Source organism: Schistocerca nitens, chromosome 7 (genome assembly GCF_023898315.1).
Source record: "Schistocerca nitens isolate TAMUIC-IGC-003100 chromosome 7, iqSchNite1.1, whole genome shotgun sequence".
Classification (NCBI taxonomy): Eukaryota; Metazoa; Arthropoda; class Insecta; order Orthoptera; family Acrididae; genus Schistocerca; species Schistocerca nitens.
The window spans coordinates 360,837,565-360,862,735 of NC_064620.1; the positions used below are offsets into that span (position 1 = coordinate 360,837,565).

At 39.6% G+C, this 25,171-nt stretch overlaps 1 protein-coding gene across 1 annotated transcript in view; it reads right to left on the minus strand.

Moving 5' to 3' along the window:
• The window catches only part of LOC126195631 (odorant receptor Or2-like), a 79,382-nt gene extending 60,817 nt beyond the window's left edge, over window positions 1-18,565 (minus strand). Inside the window, exon 1 of the mRNA XM_049934256.1 lies at window positions 18,224-18,565. Coding sequence (XP_049790213.1) covers window positions 18,224-18,565 — 342 coding nt within the window. The remainder of the gene's footprint in view (window positions 1-18,223) is intronic.
• Window positions 18,566-25,171: the final 6,606 nt, after the last annotated feature.

The window sequence follows — 25,171 nt, forward strand, 5'->3', positions numbered from 1 at the left end:
AGGAACAAAAAAGGCTGTATCACTCCAAAGTTCAAAGTTATGTGGTGGCTTTTGATCACACAGCTTTTGATCACATTATGATAAATATATATATTTTTCATTAATATATGGTCCTTTTTTGTCGTTTTCAGAACAAACGCTACGTCACTTATACCTTGTGTACACTAAATCAAGAAAAGGTAGCGTATTAGGAGCTAACACAAGCAGCTAACATGAAAAAAAAATTCTGTTAGTAACAGTGGAATATTTATATAACATTTATGTTATTATTGTTGATCTAAGACACAATAGCTGAAACTTGATCTAAAATAGTGTGTTCCCACCCTAACTGATTTTTCCGTGGCTTCTGGTAGAATAACTTTATAATTATAAATGAAAACCAGAGAATTGTGGTTTTCAGTAATATTACTTTATTTCTTTAAGTTGTTCTTGGTTTACATTAGAATTCAACCGACTATCACCGTGGAAGAAAATACAATAGAGGTGAACCACATGAAAAAACTTTTTCGTACAGACAGTAAGGTTTGTAGTATATCTGTTTTTTTCTCCCAGCAACGTAGCAACATGTCATATTGACACATGAACATTAAATAGATTTTACTAACTGTGCCCAAAAAGGCAAAAATTTGCATTAATCTCAGCGAATTGTTTTGTCTCCCTCGATTATAAGATGGACGCAATGGCAGGGAAGTTAGCTAGAGTTTATCACTGAGAGCAGGAAGCCACCTTTTTGAATCTTCTCCACCGTTAACTGACTTCCACTATTACACACAGCGTAACGTGCATGAATATAATTTAGTTTATGTTTTATCATTATATCCAAGGAAATGTAGTGCACATTATTATCAGTCCACACTGTAAAAGCTAGAATGGTATTAAAATGAGGCAGCCATTGCATTGTATCTGTCAACATGCAACTGAGTTGCGTAAAAATGATGTCATATTCAGAGATATTTGCCATTACTGTAATACATTCCATGTCGAAAAATACGCAACATCCAGTTGAATTAGCTCCATGTTCACGACATTCGTCAATTCTATTCTTTTTAAATACAAATTAAGTAACATTCCTCACCTGAACTGCCTACACACTCATTCACATACCTCTGTATTTCATGCGTAAAATTCGATACTACTTTGCACACGTTATCTCTCCGGCACAGTAAAACACTGATGTGCACAAAGCTTTATTTTCCTTTCCTTCGTACGCACACAGAAACACACATATACATACACCTACGCACACACACACACACACAGACAAACACACACACTCACACTCACACACACACACACATAACACCAACATAGCATCACAAATAACTGTTTTCACATTTTCGTTACTTATCAAAGCACATAAGCACGTAAAATTGTCCATCAATAAAATTCTCTACGTTAACTGCTTTATACTCCTCTAAAATGCATAGCGAAATACTTTCATCTCGCTTTATGATACTTTACTGGGAATGGTTACGTCAAGTGTCATTAATCTCTCTCCTTCTCCTCTCTTTCTCTCTCTCTCTCTCTCTCTCTCTCTCTCTCTCTCTCTCTCTCTCCACCTGTGTGTATGTGTGTGTGTGTGTGTGTGTGGGTGTTTGTGTGTGTGTGTGTGTCGATGCTTGAATGAGGTATTCACATCATATTAAAGAGATGTATGGGAGGGAAAAATACCTGAACACAAATGTTCAAGGTATAAATTTTATTTATAGTCCGACACAGGTTCACAAATCCACCCAAATCATGGATAACTTGTCACACATTTTTAGTTAGAGCTTATATATATTTTATCACTAAGAAACATCACATTTTTGTACAAAAACAAGTTTCATTCCGCTGATTGACATCATCTTGAAACTCTCGTTACTGACTATCATGTCACCACTGTTCCAACAACTACACATTGAACTGAGTCGTCTCTCGTTCATGTTTGTCAACAGACAATTCCGCTTGGTGCACAGTAAGTGAGGAGCATCCCTTGTCCTCAATATCAAGCGCGTCGCATACTAGCAAGAGGACGTTAATCCACTTCCCTTTCTCGAAACCCGTCACGTGACTCAAGCGGGTTAAGTAAATGTATACCATCAAACGCAGTCTCCAGCGACAAACTTGATGAGCGCATACTATGATGGAGTGAATTTCTATTAAGAATTTTCCGAAGTTATGTCCAACGACCATGTTCAATCCAAAATGAAGCCAGAAGGAGTAATGCTAACTAGAGCACCACTCAACAGCCGAAATCTTAGTTCCTTTAGAACAAATCGGCTGTCTGTACCAGGCAATCATGTATATAGAACTTGCTGGCAATCATGCTTCTGGAAAAACATAATAATGAACGGAATGTCACGCTACAGAAAACGACTTTCTTGATTTATGAGAAGTAATTGGTAGGCTAATTATATTTTTTTTAATAATCATATTGTATATTACACTTATATGCACAGAAAACAGCAGCGTCACCAGAGCCTTGCATTATACTAGTAGTAGTATGATACTTATAATCATGCTCTCCCTGACGGAAAATACGGACAAGCACATGTTTTTAGTCAGCGAGTCAATACTTTCGCAGCATCCAAGCTTATATCATATATCGCTGACTGAACTACATTAGAGCTTTTCTCAGGCGAGCCGAGTGTTTCAAAACACGTAGTCCTTGTTCAGCCTAACAGAAGCCTAATTGGTATGTGTTTATCGTATTATGCCTAGCTAAAAGTCAAATGCATTGGAGAAAAGAGCGTGGCCCCCTAAATTCCTTCTAAAATAGTATACAGTGACATCAAGCATGATTTCCTTATGCATCAATTGTCACATTAATGTGGCCGCCTGTCAGAAGCCTGAATGACCACCTTCTGCAGCGTGGTCCGCTGCGGGGCACTCCAGTGCCGTGGCCAGCTGCGCCAGGTTTCTCAGTTGAGGATCTGTGGCCAGAAAAGTCTGTCGTGGTAGTTCCACAGATTATCAACTGGGTTTCAATAAGAGAGTTTGGTGGCCGGGAGAGTAGGTTAAACTCATCCTGTTGCCCCGTCGTGCCGGTGGATGCCACTGGGTAGAGAAAAAGCAATCTGGTGTACAAGGTCCCCAATGATAGATGTGTACCTGTGTCGTTTTATTGTGCCCTGGAGAATTAGATCTGCTAGGCAGTGTAACCAAAATGTTTTATCAGGCTATGAAGCACCTTTCACTAGGGTGTATCCTTCAGAAGATTGTCTCAGGGTGTTTGCTTTTAGACGTTTCACGCTGTAAATGTCAATGGCCAACTGTCCAATGGAGCTTAAAAAGTGGTTCTTCTGGAAAGGCCACTTGTAGTGACTCAGTGGACGTCCAGCTGCTCTATTGGCCCGCTAAGGTTCCAGCCTTCGTTTCCGATGAACAGCAGTGGTCATGGGTGCGTGAACAGGGCGCCGGCGGCGGAGGCCGATACGGAGCCACTTTCGCTGAATGGTCTTTCAGGAGCCGCTGTTGGTAGCCCCTAGGATGATCTGAGCGATCAGTTGTTCAACAGTGGCACGCCTATTCACCCCTACACATCTCCGCAGCCGTCGTTCATCCCTGTCACCTACTGCTCGCAGTGCACCACAGCTACCTCGGCGCTGATTTTGGGTTGCCCCATTTTCCCATTTACGGTATACATTAACCACGGCGGCAAGTGAACAGTTTACAAACTTGGCCGTTTCGTAAATACGAGGGTATTTCGTAAAGTAAAGATACACTGTACACCAGAGGAACAGAAGAGTTTTGGCGAGCAAGTTGGCAACACTTGTGTTAACCTTGAACCGTTAGGTTTCTCCTCGCAGTCGTTCGGCAGTTGAACGTTGCTTCTGGTTGGAGTAGGTCGTGTTTAAAATGGCTGCGCCGATTCAGAATCCCGCCAAATGCGAAGTGCGCTCTGTCATACGTTTTTGTCATGCAAAAGGTCAGCGACCAGCGGATATTCACAAAGAAATTGTTTCTGTTTATGGGAACATTATGAATCGACAAAATGTAACGAAATGGTTTCGTCATTTTTCTGAAGGTAGGACCGATGTTCATGACGAACAAAGAACACGTAAGCCATCTGTGACCTCTGATGGCCTTCTTCGGAGAATGGAGAAAGCAATTCGTGTGAATAGACGTCCCACATTGAAAGAATGGCTTCAGATCATACCGGACGTGTCAATGACAACTCTTTATGATGTTTGACTGTCAAGTTAGGGTACAGGAAATTGTGTGAGCGCTGGGTTCCAAAACTGTAAACGGAAGAACACAAAAAGAAAAGGGTGGGCTTTGCACTCGACTTCCTCACACGCTATGCTGAAGCAGGTCATGAGTTCCTTGATCACATTGCAAAAGGTGATGAGACGTAGGTTTATCACCATACACCTGAATCCAAGCAACAATCAATGAAATGGCGCCATTCGAATTCACCAAAAGCCAAGCAATGCAAAGCGTCGATTTCAGCGAAGAAAATCATGGATTCTGTTTTTTGGGACAGACAAGGCATTCTTCTGTTGGAATATATGCCTCCTCGAACGACAATTAATGCTGCTGTATATTGTCAGACTTTGAACCGTCTTCGAAGGGCAATTCAAAACAAACGTAGGGGAATGCTGACAAGTGGAGTCCGCTTGCTTCATGACAATGCTCGGCCTCACACAGTTCTCGTAACCAAAGCACTACTCAAACAATTCAGAAGGGACGTATTGAACCATCCGCCATACAGCCCGGACCTTGCGCCCACCGACTTCCATGTCTTCCGTTACCTGAAGTCACATCTTGGTGGAAAATCATTCCAAGACGATGAAGAGAAGTTGAAATGTGGTTCCGACAACAGGCGGCAACTTTCTATGGCTGTGGGAAACAAAAACTTGTGCTTCGACTTAACAAATGTTTGGATAACGGGATTGATTATGTCGAATATTAACAAATAATCCAATTAATAAAATGTAACTAACGTTTTCTAAATAAATGTTCTACTTAAGGACTGCGAGCCATTGTATCTTTACTTTTGGAAATTCCCTCATACTTCCGTCATTCCCCTATAGCCAATGAACATGCTTTTTTGTGCAGCAGATAAATCGCTTCGTTTCCGCTCTACGACAGCGACTGCACTGTTTTCCGCGTTCCCCCAACACATTTAATGTACTGTCTACTGCTAGTGCTGCCATCTGTCGTCTGTGAATTGGTATTGCACGTTGACGTTAAATATAGGCAGTGGTCGCGCTAGTGTGAGCAGACCGTATCTAATTAACTTGTATCCACAGTATGATTGTTGGCTTCGACAAATAATGGAGGGCTGTGAAAACATCCAACAAATCATTAGGGAAACTTCCGAATGTAGAGCTTTTTTTATTTTTATTTGGTCATCAGTCTACTGACTGGTTTGATGCGGCCCGCCACGAATTCCTTTCCTGTGCTAACCTCTTCATCTCAGAGTAGCACTTGCAACCTACGACTCAATTATTTGCTTGACGTATTCCAATCTCTGTCTTCCTCTACTGTTTTTGCCCATACAGCTCCCTCTAGTACCATGGAAGTCATTCCCTCATGTCTTAGCAGATATCCTATCATCGTGTCCCTTCTCCTTATCAGTGTTTCCCACATATCCCTTTCCTCTCCGATTCTGCGTAGAACCTCCTCATTCCTTACCTTATCAGTCCACCTAATTTTCAACATTCGTCTATAGCACCACATCTCAAATGCTTCGATTCTCTTCTGTTCCGGTTTTCCCACAGTCCTTGTTTCACTACCATACAATGCTGTACTCCAGACGTACATCCTCAGAAATTTCTTCCTCAAATTAAGGCCGGTATTTGATATTAGTAGACTTCTCTTGGCTAGAAATGCCTTTTTTGCCATAGCGAGTCTGCTTTTGATGGCCTCCTTGCTCCGTCCGTCATTGGTTATTTTACTGCCTAGGTAGCAGAATTCCTTAACTTCATTGACTTCGTGACCATCAATCCTGATGTTAAATTTCTCGCTGTTCTCATTTCTACTACCTCTCATTACCTTCGTCTTTCTTCGATTTACTCTCAAACCATACTGTGTACTCATTAGACTGTTCTTTTCGTTCAGCAGATCATATAATTCTTCTTCACTTTCACTCAAGATAGCAATGTCATCAGCGAATCGTATCATTGATATCCTTTCACCTTGTATTTTAATTCCACTGCTAAACCCTTCTTTTATTTCGATCATTGCTTCCTCGATGTACAGATTGAAGAGTAGGGGCGAAATGCTACAGCCTTGGCTTACACCCTTCTTAATACGAGCACTTCGTTCTTGATCGTCCACTCTTATTATTCCCTCTTGGTCGTTGTACATATTGTATATGACCCGTCTCTCCCTGTAGCTTACCCCTACTTTTTTCAGAATCTCGAACAGCTTGCACCATTTTATATTGTCGAACGCTTTTTCCAGGTCGACAAATCCTATGAAAGTGTCTTGATTTTTCTTTAGCCTTGCTTCCATTATTAGCCGTAACGTCAGAATTGCTCTCTCGTCCCTTTATTTGTCCTAAAGCCAAACTGATCGTCACCTAGCGCATTCTCAATTTTCTTTTCCATTCTTCTGTATATTATTCTTGTAAGCAGCTTCGATGCATGAGCTGTTAAGCTGATTGTGCGATAATTCTCGCACTTGTCAGCTCTTGCCGTCTTCGGAATTGTGTGGGTGATGCTTTTCCGAAAGTCAGATGGTATGTCGCCAGACTCATGTATTCTACACACCAACGTGAATAGTCGTCTTGTTGCCACTTCCCCCAATGATTTTAGAAATTCTGATGGAATGTTATCTATCCCTTCTGCCTTAGTTGACCGTAAGTCCTCCAAAGTCCTTTTAAATTCAGATTCTAATACTGGATCCCCTATCTCTTCTAAATCGACTCCTGTTTCTGCTTCTATCACATCAGACAAATCTTCACCCTCATAGAGGCTTTCAATGTATTTCCACCTATTTGCTCTCTCCTCTGCGTTTAACAGTGGAATTCCCGTTGTACTCTTAATGTTACCACCGTTGCTTTTTCCAATGTCACCAAAGGTTGTTTTGACTTTCCTGTGTGCTGAGTCTCTCCTTCCGACAATCATATCTTTTTCGATGTCTTCACATTTTTCCTGCAGCCATTTCGTCTTAGCTTCCCTGCACTTCCTATTTATTTCATTCCTCAGCGACTTGTATTTCTGTATTCCTGATTTTCCCGGAACATGTTTGTACTTCCTCCTTTCATCAATCAACTCTAGTATTTCTTCTGTTACCCATGGTTTCTTCGCAGCTACCTTCTTTGTACCTATGTTTTCCTTCCCAACTTCTGTGATGGCCCTTTTTAGAGATGTCCATTCCTCCAACTGTACTGCCTACTGCGTTATTCCTTATTGCTGTATCTATAGCGTTAGAGAACTTCAAACGTATCTCGTCATTCCTTAGTACTTCCGTACCCAACTTCTTTGCGTATTGATTCTTCCTGACTAATGTCTTGAACTTCAGCCTACTCTTCATCACTACTATATTGTGATCTGAGTCTATATCTGCCCCTGGGTACGCCTTACAGTCCAGTATCTGATTTTGGAATCTCTGTCTGCCCATGATGTAATCTAATGGAAATCTTCCCGTATCTCCCGGCCTTTTCCAAGTATACCTCTTCCTCTTGTGATTCTTGAACAGCGAATTCGCCATTACTAGCTGAAACTTGTTACAGAACTCAATTAGTCTTTCTCCTCTTTCATTCCTTGCCCCAAGCCCATATTCTCCTGTAATCTTTTCTTCAACTCCTTTCCCTTCAACTGCATTCCAGTCGCCCATGACTATTAGATTTTCGTCTCCCTTTACATACTGCATTACCCTTTCTATATCCTCATACACTTTCTCTATCTGTTCATCTTCAGCTTGCGACGTCGGCATGTATACCTGAACTATCGTTGTCTGTGTTGGTCTGCTGTCGATCCTGATTAGAACAACCCGGTCACTGAACTGTTCACAGTAACACAGACTCTGCCCTACCTTCCTATTCGTAACGAATCCTACACCTGTTATACCATTTTCTGCAGCTGTTGATATTACCCGATACTCATCTGACCATAAATCCTTGTCTTCCTTCCACTTCACTTAACTGACCCCTACTATATCTAGATTGAGCCTTTGCATTTCCCTTTTCAGATTTTCTAGTTTCCCTACCACGTTCAAGCTTCTGACATTCCACGCCCCGACTCGTAGAACGTTTTCCTTTCGTTGATTATTCAATCTTTTTCTCGTGGTAACCTCCCCCTTGGCAGTCCCCTCCCGGAGATCCGAATGGGGGACTATTCCGGAATCTTTTGCCAGTGGAGAGTTCATCATGATACTTCTTCAATTACAGGCCACATGTCCTGTGGATACACGTTACGTGTCTTTAATGCAGTGGTTTCCATTGCCTTCTGCATCCTCATGTCGTTGATCATTGCTGATTCTTCCGCCTTTAGGGGCAATTTCCCACCCCTAGGACAAAAGAGTGCCCTGAACCTTTATTCGCTCCTCCACCCTCTTTGACATGGCCGTTGGCAGAATAAGCCTGACTTCTTATGCCGGAAGTCTTCGGCCACCAATGCTGATCATTTATCAAAATTTAGGCAGTGGCGGGGATCGAACCCGGGACCAGTGACGTTTTGATTATGAATCAAAGACGCTACCCATAGACCACGGGGACACGTCTTACTGTAATGCTTACTGACGCCAAATTTAGATCATTTGAATGCTTTTGAACATGACGCAAAATTCAGACACTTCTGAACGGGACAACCAGCTACGTGGCGGTAGGCGACGTGTGTGTCTGGCGTGATCGTAGCTGCACCTTCCTCCACAGCTTGCTCGTTTCAAAGCTGCTGACGAGTACGCTCGGTTTTAATAAAGTGGAGACTCCTAACGAAGTCGTCTTTCAAATTACCTGCTTACAGATGTATGTTCATTGGAATCATTTTTCGCAGTTAATTATAGTGATCCCTTTGTATACGTAATATAACATAAATATATACAAAAGTCTTTACGCGCTGCACTCCGATGAGAGCTACGCAAGAGACGGCAGTTTGGAGCCTCCATCACTACCCATCGCTTGATGTTCTCCGTCTGGTGGCACCCAGCACAAACGCCACCACAGACTGCGGAATTAATATGACCTCACTGCTCGAAACTCTGACTGGCAGGCGCATCCCGATAACCGGCGCATCCCGATAATCCGCCGGAGTTAAGGGCTCGGCCCTCCAGATCAAGTGCATATACAGACCAATGAACATTAGTGTGGAACACTGCGGTGAGGAACATTACATCAAAGTAGCACGACGTTACTAAACGTCGCTTTGTGTCATTGTCATACATATGAGTATGAACGTTTAAGACTTTGTTCCTATCAGGAACAGCATTTGTATATAACTCAGCACTACAGAAAATTTATACCATATGAAGTTATGTATAGCTCAATTTCTGAGCCGGCCGTGGTGGCCGAGCGGTTCTCGGCGCTTCAGTCTGGAATCGCGCGACTGCTACGGTCGCAGGTTCGAATCCTGCCTCGGACATGGATGTGTGTGATGTCCTTAGGTTAGTTAGGTTTAAGTAGTTCTACGTTCTAGGGGACTGATGACCTCAGCTGTTAAGTCCCATAGTGCCCAGAGCCATTTGAACCCTCAATTTCTGAGTGTACATCTCATTGATCTGGTCTTCATTTCGAAGACAGGTTTCCATGGTACTCTATCCTGTGCAAGACCCTTCAACTCCGAGTAACTAGGGCAACTTACATTCTTTTGAATCTGCTCAGTGTTTCCATCTCTTGGTCTCCCTCTACGATATTTAACCACTCTTCCCCATCACTTGCCTCCAATACTAAATTAATGATCCCGACTCACGATGTGTCCTACCAACAGATCCCATCTTTTACTCAAGTTGTGACTCAAATTTCTTTTCTCCTCATTTCTGTACATTGCGACTCCCTTAGTTACAGTTACCCATCTCTTCTTCAGCATTCTTGTATAGCACCACATTTCATGGCCGGCCGAAGTGGCCGTGCGGTTAAAGGCGCTGCAGTCTGGAACCGCAAGACCGCTACGGTCGCAGGTTCGAATCCTGCCTCGGGCATGGATGTTTGTGATGTCCTTAGGTTAGTTAGGTTTAACTAGTTCTAAGTTCTAGGGGACTAATGACCTCAGCAGTTGAGTCCCATAGTGCTCAGAGCCATTTGAACCATTTGAACCACATTTCAAAAAGGCTGTTTTTCATTTGCATTTCTCTTCCATACATTGCTATACTCCAGGCAAATGCTTTTACAAAACGACTTCCTGTTATTTAAATCTATATTCGATGTTTACAATTTTCTCTTCTTCAGAAACTCTTTTCTTGTCATAGCCAGTCTACATTTTATATTTTCTCTTCTTCGCACATCACCAGTAATTTTGCTGCCCAACTAGCAGAACTCAGCTACTACTTTCAGGTGCACACTCCCTAATCTAATTCCCTTAATATCATCTGATTTAACTGAACTACATTCCAATATATTTGTATTGCTTTTGTTGATGTTCATCTTAAATCCTCCTTTCAAGACACTGCCGATTCCGTTTATCTGCTCTTCCAAACCCTTTACTGTCTCTGACAGAATTACAGTGTCATCTGTTAGTATCTTCTCCTTGAACTTTAATTTCTACTCAAAGTTTTTCTTTGGTTTCCTTTACCGCTTGCTCAGTGCACAGGTTGAATAAGATGGGGATAGGCTACAACATTCACTGCCTTATCAACACTACTTCCCTTTCATGCCTCTCGAGTCTTATAACTGAAATCCGGTTTTTGTACTTGTTACAAATAGCCCTTCGCTCCCTGTATTTACCTCTGCTACATTCATAGTTTCAGAAAGAGTATTCAAGTTAACGTTATCAAAAACTCTAAGTCTACAAATGCTGTAAAAGTAGGTTTGCCTTTCCTTAACCTATCTGCCAACAGAAGTCTTATGGTCAAGAAAGCCTTGTGTGTTCCACTGTCTCTCCGGAATTCAAACTGATCCACCCCGAGGTCTGTTTCTATAAGATTTTTGGATTCATCTGTAAAGAATTCCTATCAGTGTTTTGTAACTGTGACATGAAACTGATAGTTTGGTATTCACACATGTTAGCAGCTGATTTCCTTGGAACTGAAATTATTACATTCTTCATGAAGGAAGTGTGCATACCACTTGAAACCACGTGAAGGTAGAGTGTGTTTGAAGAGGTGATTCAAGAGGCCTGCACTTCAATTTCTCATTAGATCTATATCCAAACACAGTGAGTCAATGTGTAAAAGAGCAATTTTTATATAGTTCTTACCATTATGTATACAGATATTCATTAGATATTGTGTCGTTTCCCATCTCAGATCCAGCTGTGCCTAAAGTTAGATACAGAAAAATCTCGCCTCATTTTGTGGAAATCTCGACGAAATGTCCGAAAGTTACTGGCGCTGTTACAAGAAAGGAAGGCTGAAGCCGAATCTATACTGGGACATTTATATAAACCCATTTCTTAAACGCTACGCAGATTGGGATTGCTGTTTCGAATGAAGACAGATAAACACGAAAATTATAAAGTGAAAGACTCAATTACAGAATGGTAAGTTGCGTATGCGATGTCCCATCATTTGAAAGACATCTAGAAATCGCGCATTTTGCCACGTATAAGGATTTGGAAGCATTTCACACTAGTTTTGCTTGGGATTTAAAGTATCGAACAGCACACATTAGATTATTGGAATTGATTACTGTGAAGAATTGAGCGTATAGTCGCAATTGTAGTGCCAGTATTACAACTTAGTCGTCACGGAAGGTGTGAACATACCAGTCGCACATGTGTTCATTAACAACGTACTGACTATAACAGCTGATATTCTAGACATTTTTGATGGTGAATAATAATGTGGCATCATAATCTACCAAGCAATGTGTTCTGATAGAGGAAGTTAGCTGCAACTACAGCGTACGTGTGAAAATGCAAAAGTTTAAAATGATTTATTGTGCACCACAGACAGGTGATGGACACAAATGCAATTGACTTTCAGATTACTGTAATATGACGCACAGGCCAATTACTCAGCTGCTAGCTGTAACCTGCGCACTATGCATTTAGCAACAGTCTTCTTCTCATTACATTTCAACTTAGTGAAATAAAAGATACTTGGTGATTCCAAACTCTACTGACCAAGTGACTAAGCACTTTGTTCCTTGTGGAAAAAAGGAGCTAACTCCTGGCGTAGTACAAAATTGTGTATAAATTTGAGACAATAGCTTGTGGGCATTAGGCATTAGCGACGTTGCTACTGGTGCTGTAGCTACTGGTGTTGTTGTTAACGCATTCCCTGTGTGTACATCATCGAATTACAAAAAAATGTGTAAAACTGCTGACATAAAATAATTGCAATTTTATTATCAATTACATGTTATAAATCAAGAGAGCAGGGATTCATCTACTTCCCTATTACAGAACATTGAGCACATGGGTGAGGAGAGAAGCACAATATACATCGAGAAACTTTCAGCATTCAAGAAGGGCAAACGGCAGCCAATCTTAAGAGAAAGTTGCGTCAACACCAAATTTTGAACAGCAATTCTGATTTATCTGAAGGAGGGCAAGATTTATTAGGCATCACACATTGGAATTATAAGTGATTTTAACGTCTGCTATCTGAAATAAGATTGTTCTGGAGCTGTGTGTGCGTTTAGTTCTCACACAATAGGCATTCCATTTGGTTCTAATCGAAATGCTTCATCAGAAGTGAACGTGGAAATAATGTAGTTGCTCAAACAGGAATACTATGTACCTTCATAAGACTTCATACATAGAATTGTGAGATAACTATAAATATGTTTATAATACTGAAGTGAGTCTGTTTCAGTATTACAAATTCATTGATTGTTTCACTAACGACATATTATTAATAGTGTAAAAATTGGCCCAGAAAATGCAATTCAGTGTCATTTAAATTTTGTTAAGGCATTTATAGCTGACAAGATTAGCTAGCGGATGTGTCTCAAATATTTACACACATTATAACAATCTAATGCTTGCAACAAATGATACTCTGTTGAAGATGAAGTAGCATATATACTAAATTCATGCGATTTTCACTATGTCTTATAGCATTAAATGTGTTTCTCCTTCAGTATAAATAACTGGTTGAGTGCTGCACCGAGGATATTAAAGTATTTTTACGGTTTCGAAAACTGTAAACATTATTACATGTGTGAAATAATGTAAGAAATCAGATGCAAAAATTAGCTGTAGATAAACATGCACAGTCAACCAAGTGACATCTAACGTTCCTCGGCACGTAACCTTTTCTTTAGAAAAATTTATATTTAGATTTTTTTAAATTTCACTGTTCCTATTGCCTCTGTATTACATATGCATAGGTTAAAGTTATTTATGATTAGGCAGTGCAATCGAAGATGGGATATCACAGTATTTTCACGTGAACATTACTGAAAAATGTAGACAGAGAGAGAGAGAGATGAAATTTTGATATGATGGAATCTTAACTGACTTAAACAGTAAGTATGGAAACGAGTATAGCATAAAAGCAATGTATTTTACTGATGAAGCTACATTACTTTTTTGGAAATACTTTATTTTATTTTGAACACTATGCCAATATCTATTAAAAAGCTTACAAAACTTTTTTTTATGTGGAAATACTGTAGTGTAATGGAATCTTAGGCAAAACACTGTGCTACCATAAATTGATTGAAAAATAGGTGGAGAAGCTTACATGATTTTAAGCACAGCGCAAGAAATAAAGAACAGCAAATAATTGTGTGCATGGTCAAGGTGGCTACATTGTAATAGCTTTTTCCTTTTAATAGCGCTAGAATACTAAGCTGTGATGGACTGTCTCAATTCTGTAGTCCACTGTGATTCGCCAGGGGGAGATGGGGCAGGCTGATGACAAGCTGACATAACTAGTAAGGATAAGTATGTCACTGATAAGATTGCCACTGTATGTAGGCAACTCACAGTACCACTTGCAATTTTCATGGTCCAGTGTTTGCCATCTTGGATTGTAATGGCAGCGATACGACATTTTTCAGTACCACTTGGCAGCTGTTAATCATACTGATTAAGTCTTGTATTAGTAATGAAAAAAGTATTTTATGTTCCCAGGACGCTTTCCACAGAAGACTGTTTAACTAATACTATAATTATAGTATTTCTCTTCTCAAGTAGAAGGCTGCGCGTTATGTGACCATTGAATTTAGTATGGGACAAATGAAGCAAAGGAAGAGATAGAAAGGCATCTCAGAAAAATAATAAAAATCATTAAAGCAGTGCTATATCTTCAAACAAAAAAGAAATGTCATCTTTGACAGTATAACTAAAATGTGATTGAAAATGCAAATAAATATAAGGTGATCAAACCAAGAAAATCTTAAGGTTGAACACCAAAAGACACGCACACACACACACACACACACACAGACACAAAAATATTGTTTTGTGTTTCAATGTTATTCATCTGTAGTTTATACCTTTTGATGAAGGTAGTTGGTAGAAGTCTGCTGATAGCCTTTTAAGCCATAAACTTGCTAACGAAATAATACTACTGTTATGCATCCACAGCTGGGCTCTTTTCGTGTGTGGGTATTGTTTCTTGTATTTTATTTTGTGCTACCAGACACTACCATAGCTTATCGACAAGTTGTACTTCCAATACGTACATACCTTACTAACTGACACAAATCCACATGACAAGGGAAGGTTAACTCTGCACAAATGGATGGCTTACAGTAATTTCTAATTCCATTCAACATTCATAACTCACAGTAAGGCAAAGCTTCATATATTTGTATTAAAAGGTAACAAAACAGTATGTAATGGGCCACAAGCTTTTAGGTGCAGGCAGTGATCACAGTTTTACTGTAACAAGAGCAATCTCTTAAATTTCTACTGTGACACGGAGTGAAGTGTGTGATTGTTTATATGTAACATGAGACAGTATATGACATGGAGGAAAAGTAGTTACATGTTTGGTGTAATATGTATAATTTGTTAAATTTTTCCTGTAACAGGGAGGTCAATTCTATCAGGTTTTTCTTCATATTTTTTACAATTTAGCTGTGACATGGAGAGCAGTTCCTTAGAGCTTAGCTGTAGCATGAGACAGCTTATTATAATTTTGAGGTAATTAGTTGCAGTTACCCAGTATGGTGGCGATGTGTGGAGGCATGAAGTGTTATGTTGTCTCCACTGTGCTGTATCAGAGGATGACAAAGGTTTTGTACTGAAAGATGAAATTAATACCCTAGCAGAGAATAACTACATTTTTTTGATTAAGTTTGTATCAGGTATACATGAATAAGATTGTTTAATTAGCTCACTCCAATCAACAAGTCACTTTAGTCTATAAATTAGGTTCGCAGTAATTCTCGTGTGTGTTTAGCAATAAGTCTTTATGTATACTGAGGAATATAGTTCAAAATACATACATTAAACAACACATATCTACTAACCTATATTTCATTTCACTAGTTTAAATAAGTAAACTGCCTGTACTTCAGCAAATAATACATTTATAGGTTATTTTGGTACTGCAAGAGAACGTTGAATGTTAATAAGTATTGCTTAACCTGTAAGTTTCGATCATAGTGTCAACGAGTGAACTACATGAATTTTAATAAGCTACACAGACAAGTTGTATGTTGAAATATTTAATTTGAATGTCCATTGTGCTTAGAAAATATGTTTTGCATTTGTAATCTGACAGTTAATACACCCTTAATTTTCTAAAATTTTCGAGAGCTGTAGTTATGCTTGCATCGACGTGCATGTTTTTAGATAAATAACGTTATATTTGAGATATCGACTACGTCCTGTTGCAAACATCGTTGCTGGTAGTGTTTCATTTTTGTCTCTGTTTTTGATCGTGTTATCTCTAAACAAATTATATATTCTCGTTTTGTATCATAGTTTCAATTGTAAACTATAAGAAAGACACCTTCTGCCTTCCTTCCTAAGATTGTGTATTGTTATGTGTGTTGTTTCTATATGACATATTTTTATTAGGTATTGGTGTTTTTTAGTAGCCGATTATAGGAAGTACAGTTCAAAGAGTCTTGGCCCTGTACTTGTGATTTTTAAATGTTTTTGCTTTCACTGAAAGTTATTTCTTTGCTGTTAATGATGTCGATTATGTTTTTTAGTAAAACATTATCTTTGCCCCTCACAAACTGATATCGAAGCATTCTGGAATGAACTATAAGAATGTTAGGTGATGACAATATATTCTATACCACAAAATTAGAATGGAACTTCACTTCCCTCAACATATTTAGATACCACAACACCACCTACAGTGCATTTGAGACAAATTGAATGTGGATATGTTGGTGTAGGCTTTGTGTAAGGAACAATGTTGAAATTTTTAGATGGGGCATGACAGCTTATTTCTCTGTTGCCGTTGAGCATCAACCTCTCGTTTCCATGTACCACAGTAGAATATCTATAGGAGTTTGTGGCAGAGTTCAAGATTTCACCTCCTGTCATGTGGTGCTATTTGCTGGTGATTGAAGAAAATTCAAAATTGCGAGATACCAGAAAATGTTTTATTTTAAAATTCATGATTTTGGATTACAGGAAATTTGAAAGTGCTTTGTGCCTTAAACCACAAGTAGATATTTGTAGTTACATTCTTCCAGTAATTCGGAATGTCTATTTATCTGTGTGTTTGCCTGATTAGTGTAATATTTAGGTAACATGTATTTTTCCTGGTCATGTTGACATCGATCTTTTATGCTACATTTGTCTGTTTAGCATTTTTTTGTGAGCTATGTTGATGTGGGTACAGCGTTTATGTCCTTACCCTAGAGTTCACAGTCATGGTTTACACACCAGTTTGTTGGTTACATGTGCGCGTGTGAAAAATAACATTGTGAGCATGAAGCAGGAGTGGATTTTACCTCACCTTTTTAAGTTTTAGGTATAGTACTCAAAACAAAATTTGTCTTCCACAACTACATATTTTTAATACGATAATTATATTGCATATGCGAATGTAGGCTTGTAACTTATTATGGAGAGTATAATTTATATGTGTTGTCACGTTCCATATGAAATGCTCTATAGCTTGTGACGAATTTTACTGCTGTTTCTGAAGACACAGTACATTAACAATTTATTGGGGTGCAGAATAAAAAAGTAATTGGTAATATGTTATTGAACTCGCCAATTTTATGCAATTCTGGTACAGATTATGAAGTTTGAATATTTAAGTGTGTTGCAAGACTCTGTAAGTGTGTGTGTGTGTGTGTGTGTGTGTGTGTGTGTGTGTGTGTGTGTGTGTGTGTATGTCTGTCTGTATTCTGATGTCACATTTTACTTGTGGAAATAATGCAAATGGAGGTTTTTTAAAAATTATTCGGATATTGACTGTAATGTCATTTTAGTGCGTTTAAGTACTTCTAAGCACAGCCGAAATGCGTGGTATAGAGCAACATTGTGATTGCCTGTTTAATGTCAATGGCCACTAAAATACAACCCTTACATTTTTCGACATTTGTGTGGCTAAAATACTATGTTCTGATTGGAGAAGAGGGAAGAGGAGGGATGGTTTAAGACATGCGTTACAAACCATGACTGGGCTAGTTCTACCAACTTCGATATCTTAATTTTTTATATTTTTTCCTGATTTCCTGCCATAATGCGTACATTAATTTCCTATTAGCACTATTCTGTATTCTTAAATATTCCTTCATAAGCATTTTTAAATACACTATCTTGAAAAGTCTTGAAATTTTGAATTCCCAAGCAACAGCAGGAAATCAGCAGCACAACTATCTCTCCGACATTGCGGAAAAAAGTAACTACTAAATACTGCTGAGGTGTATGAAAACAGGAGCTTAATGCTGAAAAGCAGCAGAGAAATAAGTTGTCATCCATCATCTAAAGATATCATTATCACCAACAAAGTTCCTCCACTACAGACACTAACATAATCACTGATAGTATATGGGAGTTTCAGGACTTCATGAAGTCTCCATGACACACAACAGCAAAGTACATAAAATACCACACGGTCTGTAAGCTGCTCGTCACGATCGTGATGGAGGAAGTTGTTGACAAGTTCACACTGCATGAAACTCGGACATGCAAGGAATGTGAGAAGCATTCATTCAAGAATATCGCTACCAAAAACTACTTACGAATACTATACAGCGCATTTATCAGTGTACCGAAAATATTTAAGTGAGCGACAAATCAATGCAAATCCCAAAATTGCTAACCTGTGGAGCAAGCCTTTGGAACTCAGACTCCCACGCTGCTATGTGCCTCAGCCGGAAGATGAAGGTGATTGTCGTGTTGAGGACACACAGCGTAAGAGTGAGCTCATCGAGGTCTGTCGCCCCATCGCGCCAAAGCAGGACACCCTCGGAGCAGATGAATAGCAGCATGGCTACAATGGTGAAGACGTGGACCAGGCAGTGCACGCGACTGGACCAGGGACCAGCACTGGGGTGGCGCAGCGTGCCAGACCAGTGGAGAAAGGTCTGCAGGTAGCCCAGTTCGCTGACCTCTTCTACAGCTCCAGCTGCTGGTTGCCCCGTCGGAGCCAACAGCATCTCCATGTCACTGTTTCCGCTCTCTGCAAAAGATGTGGTCTTTTAGACGTTTAAAGGTACTATAAGGTTTTCCATGATCCCAGCTAACTGAGTTCTTTGGAATGGAGCAATGATTTGACGAACTCATCTAGCTGGAAACTGTTGAACCGAAATTCGTTCGACTATCTGGGAAGAAAAATGAGATCCGTGCCTAATGTTAGAAGTTTTCATTTGTTCCGTGTCCTCCACTGTGAATCAGTGACGTCGTTTATAACAATGTCTTTCCGGTAAGAGGAATTGTTTCTTTAGAAATTTTTCTAGGTTTGCAGACTAGTATATTCTGAAACACGTAATTTTCGCAAGATGTCTTTCACTACCAAATGTGAGCCTAATTTACATCTATACTAACGTTGCCATGTGCATTCCCCATACGAAGTTAAGGTGTCGTTCTCATGTCTAGTGCCCTGTCTATGTAGTGCAGCAACTCGCAGAGGTTCAGTATACGCTGTAATTATCGTTTGGCAATTTATGCTGGAAGAAATTAGTTCCAGTATCGGCCACTACATGCAAATCCAGCGCCGTGAATGCAAGAAAGGCCAGTAGAAATGTTTACATGTATATTGGCTAAGGAACGGGACATAGGCACAATATGTCAAACAAGTGAGATGTGAATAATATTGATTTAATTATCAACTAGCGCTTACACAATGCCTTCAGTAGAGGCATCGGGGACCTTGACGAGATGCTGCATCCTTAAAGGAAAGAGGGCAACAGTTGCTTTCAGCAGTTCCGGTGGAATCCGAAGAAAGTGTTACAGACGGAACGTTCAGATTAGTTATATGAATATATGAAGATGGTACCCGTTCTTTCAGACATGTCATTTCCATATACACAAGTCTTACCGACCAATGATCTTCTTCAGTGTGGATGCACAAACATTGCCCGAACTCTTACGGGAATCGGTAGATATATTGCCGCGAGTAATGAGTATGGTGGGCAGGGGCACTAAAATTGTAATGTATTAAAATGGTATCTGTTCTTTCGGAAATGTCCGAAAGAACAGATATCATATTCATATAGTTGAGACTAACCGGCCATTAACCTTCTTCTTCTCCGCTGGATGCACACGCATTGCCTGAACTCTTACGGGACTCTTGCAAGATTGTCCGCAACGAGTAATGAGTGTAATGGGCAGGAGCACTACGAATGTTGGGTGTGGACATTAAGTTGGAAATGTGGGTCTCACGGGGAGCGTACAAGGGTATATCCATGAAGTCCCACTATGTGCCCTCGGTGGCTCAGATGGATAGAGAGTCTGCCATGTAAGCGGAACATCCCCGGTTCGAGTCCCAGTCGGGGCACACATTTTCAACTGTATTCGTTGATATGTATCAACGCCTGTAAGCAGCTATAGGTCTGGATTTCATCGCAATTTCATTCAGATTAGTTGGTCTTGTATGCAACGCATCTGTAAAACCGCCGGAGAAAACACGTTCGTGGAAGGATGCTCTTCCTGCACAATAGGCATTTTAACAGTACATCAAATTCGGCAGTTCTTTGTTTTTCCTGCACCCTGCAGTGTAGTATGTGCCTCGTCACTCCATAGAACATTGCCGTGTCACATATCATCTTTGGTCCGTGCCAGAAACTGAAGAGCAAATTCATAACGTTTCTGTGGATCACGAAGTTTCAGTTGCTGCAACCTCAAAAGTATCCGTACTATTGACCACAGGGTGGAAAATTCTCGTGCCATCGCGTGTGCACTAGTACTACCCGGGGAATATGCTGCGTGATCAGCTACAGCTAGCGGCAACCTGTCAGTAAGTTACAACGTGATACGACGCCTTTCTCTTCCGGTTCCACACCTAGTTCACCCGTATATTCGAATTTCTTTATCATTTTTTAACTATTTAATGACATTGAATCTTTCCTCAGGCTGTTCACTTGACGATACTCTTTCAGTGCAGCACTGTAATTGCGGTTGTTGACATAAAACAGTCTCGTTAAGAGCGCACGGTCTCTCCTTTCGATAGCCTTTAACGACGTTATGGCTTGCCAAAGGTGTAAGTGCATGACTTACCGTCATTCAGACAGTGTACGGCGAAACATTTGCACCTGGTGGCCACTATTGGAAGTTATTTCCAAAGTAAATCGGTACCGCTTTAACGTGTTACTTTACATCAACCGAGCTTCGCTGCCATACAATAATTACAGTCCACACTGAAGTCCGTGAGTAGTTCACTTCAGTTATAACCATACGGTATATTGGCGAGGGGGAAGTATATTGGTTGACTCCTCTAGCAGCTTGAGCAATTGGAATTTTAAACAGTAAACCACATATTAACGCACAACGCCTGCAACATCAGTTAGCTGAGCATTTCCGGGACGCCTCCGCAAGCTTACTGAACGAACCTGTGACGAAACGGGCTGATCTTCTTTGGATCTTCGTCATTTTATTTGTCGATTATGTTTATTATGTGCCCCATACTCACTAGCAATTCCCAAGTACCAGTCGAAGGACGTTTCTGTACGCCACCTGCTTCGTGGCTGTTCTAATCGTCTGCTGACTGCTTCCCAGTTCAGCGAAAGAGTAATCATACAAAAAACGGTCCTTCTGCTTATTCATGCACAATACGTTTCACTCGTTTACGTCTAGGGTCAACAGCAAAACTCTGTACCGCCGTCAATTCGGGACGTGTCTTCATGCAGTCAGTAATTTACATTGAGACCCAACTAATTACCTTGATAGTGGCTATTTCATAGCCAATCTCGTGTTTTAAAAATAATTTATTTAATGTCCTCTCACTATAAAATATTTTTTCCTCTCACAAATGCACGTAAATATCAAAACAAGGGCCTGTATCTACATAACCCACTCACCTCCATTTTCAAGGAAGTTAATGTATCACCCTTTAACCGTCCATGTAATGTAGACAATGTGCACTGACTACTATATCTTGAAAAGGAGCGATGGGTACACCTTTGACATTTTAACATTGTGAGCATATTTTAGATTTTACTTAATTGTAATAGTGCTCAGTGATGGGACATTATAAAATACTTTCACTTTGTAGGTTGCTCCTGATGATGCGACTGTATGCTTCGAAACCGGTTGTGCTTCAACAAAACAAAAACTTTACCCGTTGTCAGTGGAATTCTTCTTATCATCGTGTCTTGGATAGCTGTGCATGGACAAAATATAAAACGCTTTGTGACAAAATGCCACGGCAGAAGGATGGCATATTATACATTTCTAAATTTAAGCAAGGAAATAGTGATTACAAATGCTAATATAAACTTCTACAAGGAATATATTAAATGGCGTTACGTACTAAGATGTGATAAACATATGCCAATTAGTAAATATAGAATCACAGATAGTAGCTGTAAGGGTATTATGTGTACATTAAGAAATGTTTGATTAATAGGAAACTATAATTGACACAACTGGTTTTCGGCAAGCAGGTTGATGGTAATCAATTTTACGTAGCTTATAATCACGTGGGTTTTCATACATTTCACGTGAGGTTGGAATTATCTTTTACACATAAAAGGAAATTTGAAGGGCTCTGCAGAAAATACAGGCTAGTAAGGACGCTGGAATCCACAAAATGTCATTTACAGTGGCTCCAAGATCATGTACCCTAACGAACATTACATTCGACGATAAAGAGATTTTTACAATGAAGGTTCATTCTACGATTCACAAAAAAAACGTGCATAGGGGTAAACGAGCAGCATAGTAGGCATACGGTGGACACTGTAGATGGTGCCCGACCGTCTACTGCAGAATGACTAGAAGTCGCTATGAAATTTAATTAGCTTATATCTATACAGGAAATGACGAGACAAACGAAAGCAGAAAATGAAAACTTGAACATTTATTTATTTATTTATGCATTTATTTTACCTGGTAAGATTAGAGCCTTCAGGCCCTCTCTTACACCTAACCAGGCATACTTAGATTGAACGAATTTCAGTTTCTACATTAAGGACATATAACGTGTTATACAGTATTAATGTTAAAGAAAAAAGTAGAGATTATAACAGTAGTAAAATGATAATTATAACAATCAAAAAATAATTATAACAATCAATAATAATAATAATGACTATTTTTCTTTTATGAATGTCAATCCTATTGCAAGTTGGGAATTTTCTCGTTATGTTCTTGCAGCTTGTGAGTTATTCTCATCGAGCAGAAAGAGAAGACGATAAAATGGGGTGAAAGAGATATAGAAGAGGTAGAAAGGTTTGAGGAAGAGAAATAGAATGGTAAACTCCGAAGCTATGATGGAGAGGAGAAAGAAAGAGATTAGAGGGGCACAACAGTGGTGGCTATACCGGCCCTAATATGTAATTTTTGAGTTCCCTCTTGAACATTGTTATTTTGAGATCAATTAATAGTAAGTTAGCCTAACATCACTTCTCATAGTACAGCCTGACAAAAGGGAGTCAGCTATAGCAATTTATGAGTTACACTACATAAGCAAATTTGAAACTTTTTTGGGCACAATACTACAACGAAAATTAGATATGATTTAACTGCAAAATACATAGCGAAGCTAACAAAGTTTTTCAGCAGAATGGAAAAGTTTCCCGATACAATTAAAGAGGAGCGACTTTTACCAGTGTACCAACTACACCAAAACTATGTGGTACTGTAAAGCGCCACAAAGTAGTCATACCGTTACACTCGACTGTGAATGCTAGAGGGAGCGCAAGTTATGAGGCAGAAAGGCTGCTGTCTGAATATTTAAATAAATATTTCCGGCATCCCACTAACGTCACTACAAAGAAATAGGGAACAACATACAACTAACTTGCATGAGATATACAACATACAACTAACTTGCATGAGATATCCGTAACATCAACCACATGTATGATGACATATGATGTCAAAAACATATACTTAAATATGCATTATGTTTAAGTAGAATTTATTATCCCAGAGGAATTCTATGTCGTTTCGAAAAGACATCTGTTGAGGTGAAATAAATGTCGTCCTTATTAAAATCGTTTTATCTTTTAATTATTGTAAATTCTGGGATGATTTTTTTTCACAAGACGAAGGTTTAGTTATGAGTTCGCCACTTTCCTATTGCTTAGCAAAATCTTATGGGACTTAACTGCTAAAGTCATCAGTCCCTAAGCTTACACACTACTTAGCCTAAATTATCCTAAGGACAAACACACACACCCATGCCCGAGGGAGGATTCGAACCTCCGCCGGGACCGAAGATTCATTTTATGGAATGGATACGTCCATGGTGTTTTCAGTTAATATGATAGTAATAATGTTGAAAGTGATCAGTTTCTCCAGGATATAAATAATTTAAAAAAAGGGTGCTGTTTACTGTATAGTGCACACAGAACGACGTTTTATCTTTTTTGGACATCCAGATTACCGTAAAAATGGAAAACTGGAATCGATATTTGCCGAAAGCCAGCCACGACAGATATTGTTACAGATAGCCAGTTACGTCACCCAATGAAATATAAGTTTTTGTGCGTCCATCCTTTTGGAAGGACGACCGTTTACTGTTGTGACAAAATACAACACCTACAGCTTGTCCTTGTGATTTTATTTGATTTTTTTGCAACCAGCTTCAACGCTTCAATGCCATCTTCAGGCTGTTGTTGACAAGGTACGGCTTGATATGATCCCTATAGATTTTGAGTTTACAATTGCTGATTGGAGTACTGACACATTATGTGCATATCCAGTTATGCTGGCAACCGATGTGATGTAGATAGGGATCATATCAACCCGTACCGCAAGATGGCGCATGCAAGCGTTGAAACTGGTTGCAACGAAATAAAACGAAATCATAAGGACGGATGTAGGTGTTTTATTTCGTCACAATGAAATATAAATCCGCAGCATTTCCAGCTACGTTAAACTCCATGTATGAAGTACGCCTTACTGGCGAAGCACAGATGGCAGAACATGAAATTATACAGCATATACCGTGTGAAAACAGATATGATTGTGAATTAGTGAAGCCAGTTAACAGAAGTATATTCAAAAAGAAAAAATTAACCTTTGCACAGCGGGTCGGACACAAACCTTATAACGCTTAGACCAGCCTATGAAACAAAGGAGCGTTTAATTATTACTAGAATACCATATTTGGAAAATCAGGCGGATGTCTGAGATGTAAAAACATCGTTCCAGCGAACTTTGTTTCCTCGGAGCCCAGTAGTAAACTGAGGCGCAAGGAAAAAGCTGTGCATAATAAATACAATGAAGTAGGTGTAAGCTGTGTTACACGCAGTGTTTGCCCTAAGAAACATAGAGGGCAAACTGGTAGGTCATTTCACCAAAGATTAAAGTAACAACTTAACTTAACCCCATGCAGTGTTAACAATGCATTTACGCGACTTAGGGCACAGCCTCACAATCCCTTGAGATAAGTTAATAATACACAAATCAACAAAAAGTTTTGCATCACTCCGCTTTCCAGAACTCCTGAATATAGACGTTGACCTTGGATATTTTATCAAAGACACAGTCCCTTTGACTGTTCAAAGATGTTACTGAACCCGCCCAAAGACGTAACCAACCATGCATGAGCAGCGCATAATAGAAGGATGGGGTCCGACAGCCGATCAGTTTGAGACATTCCA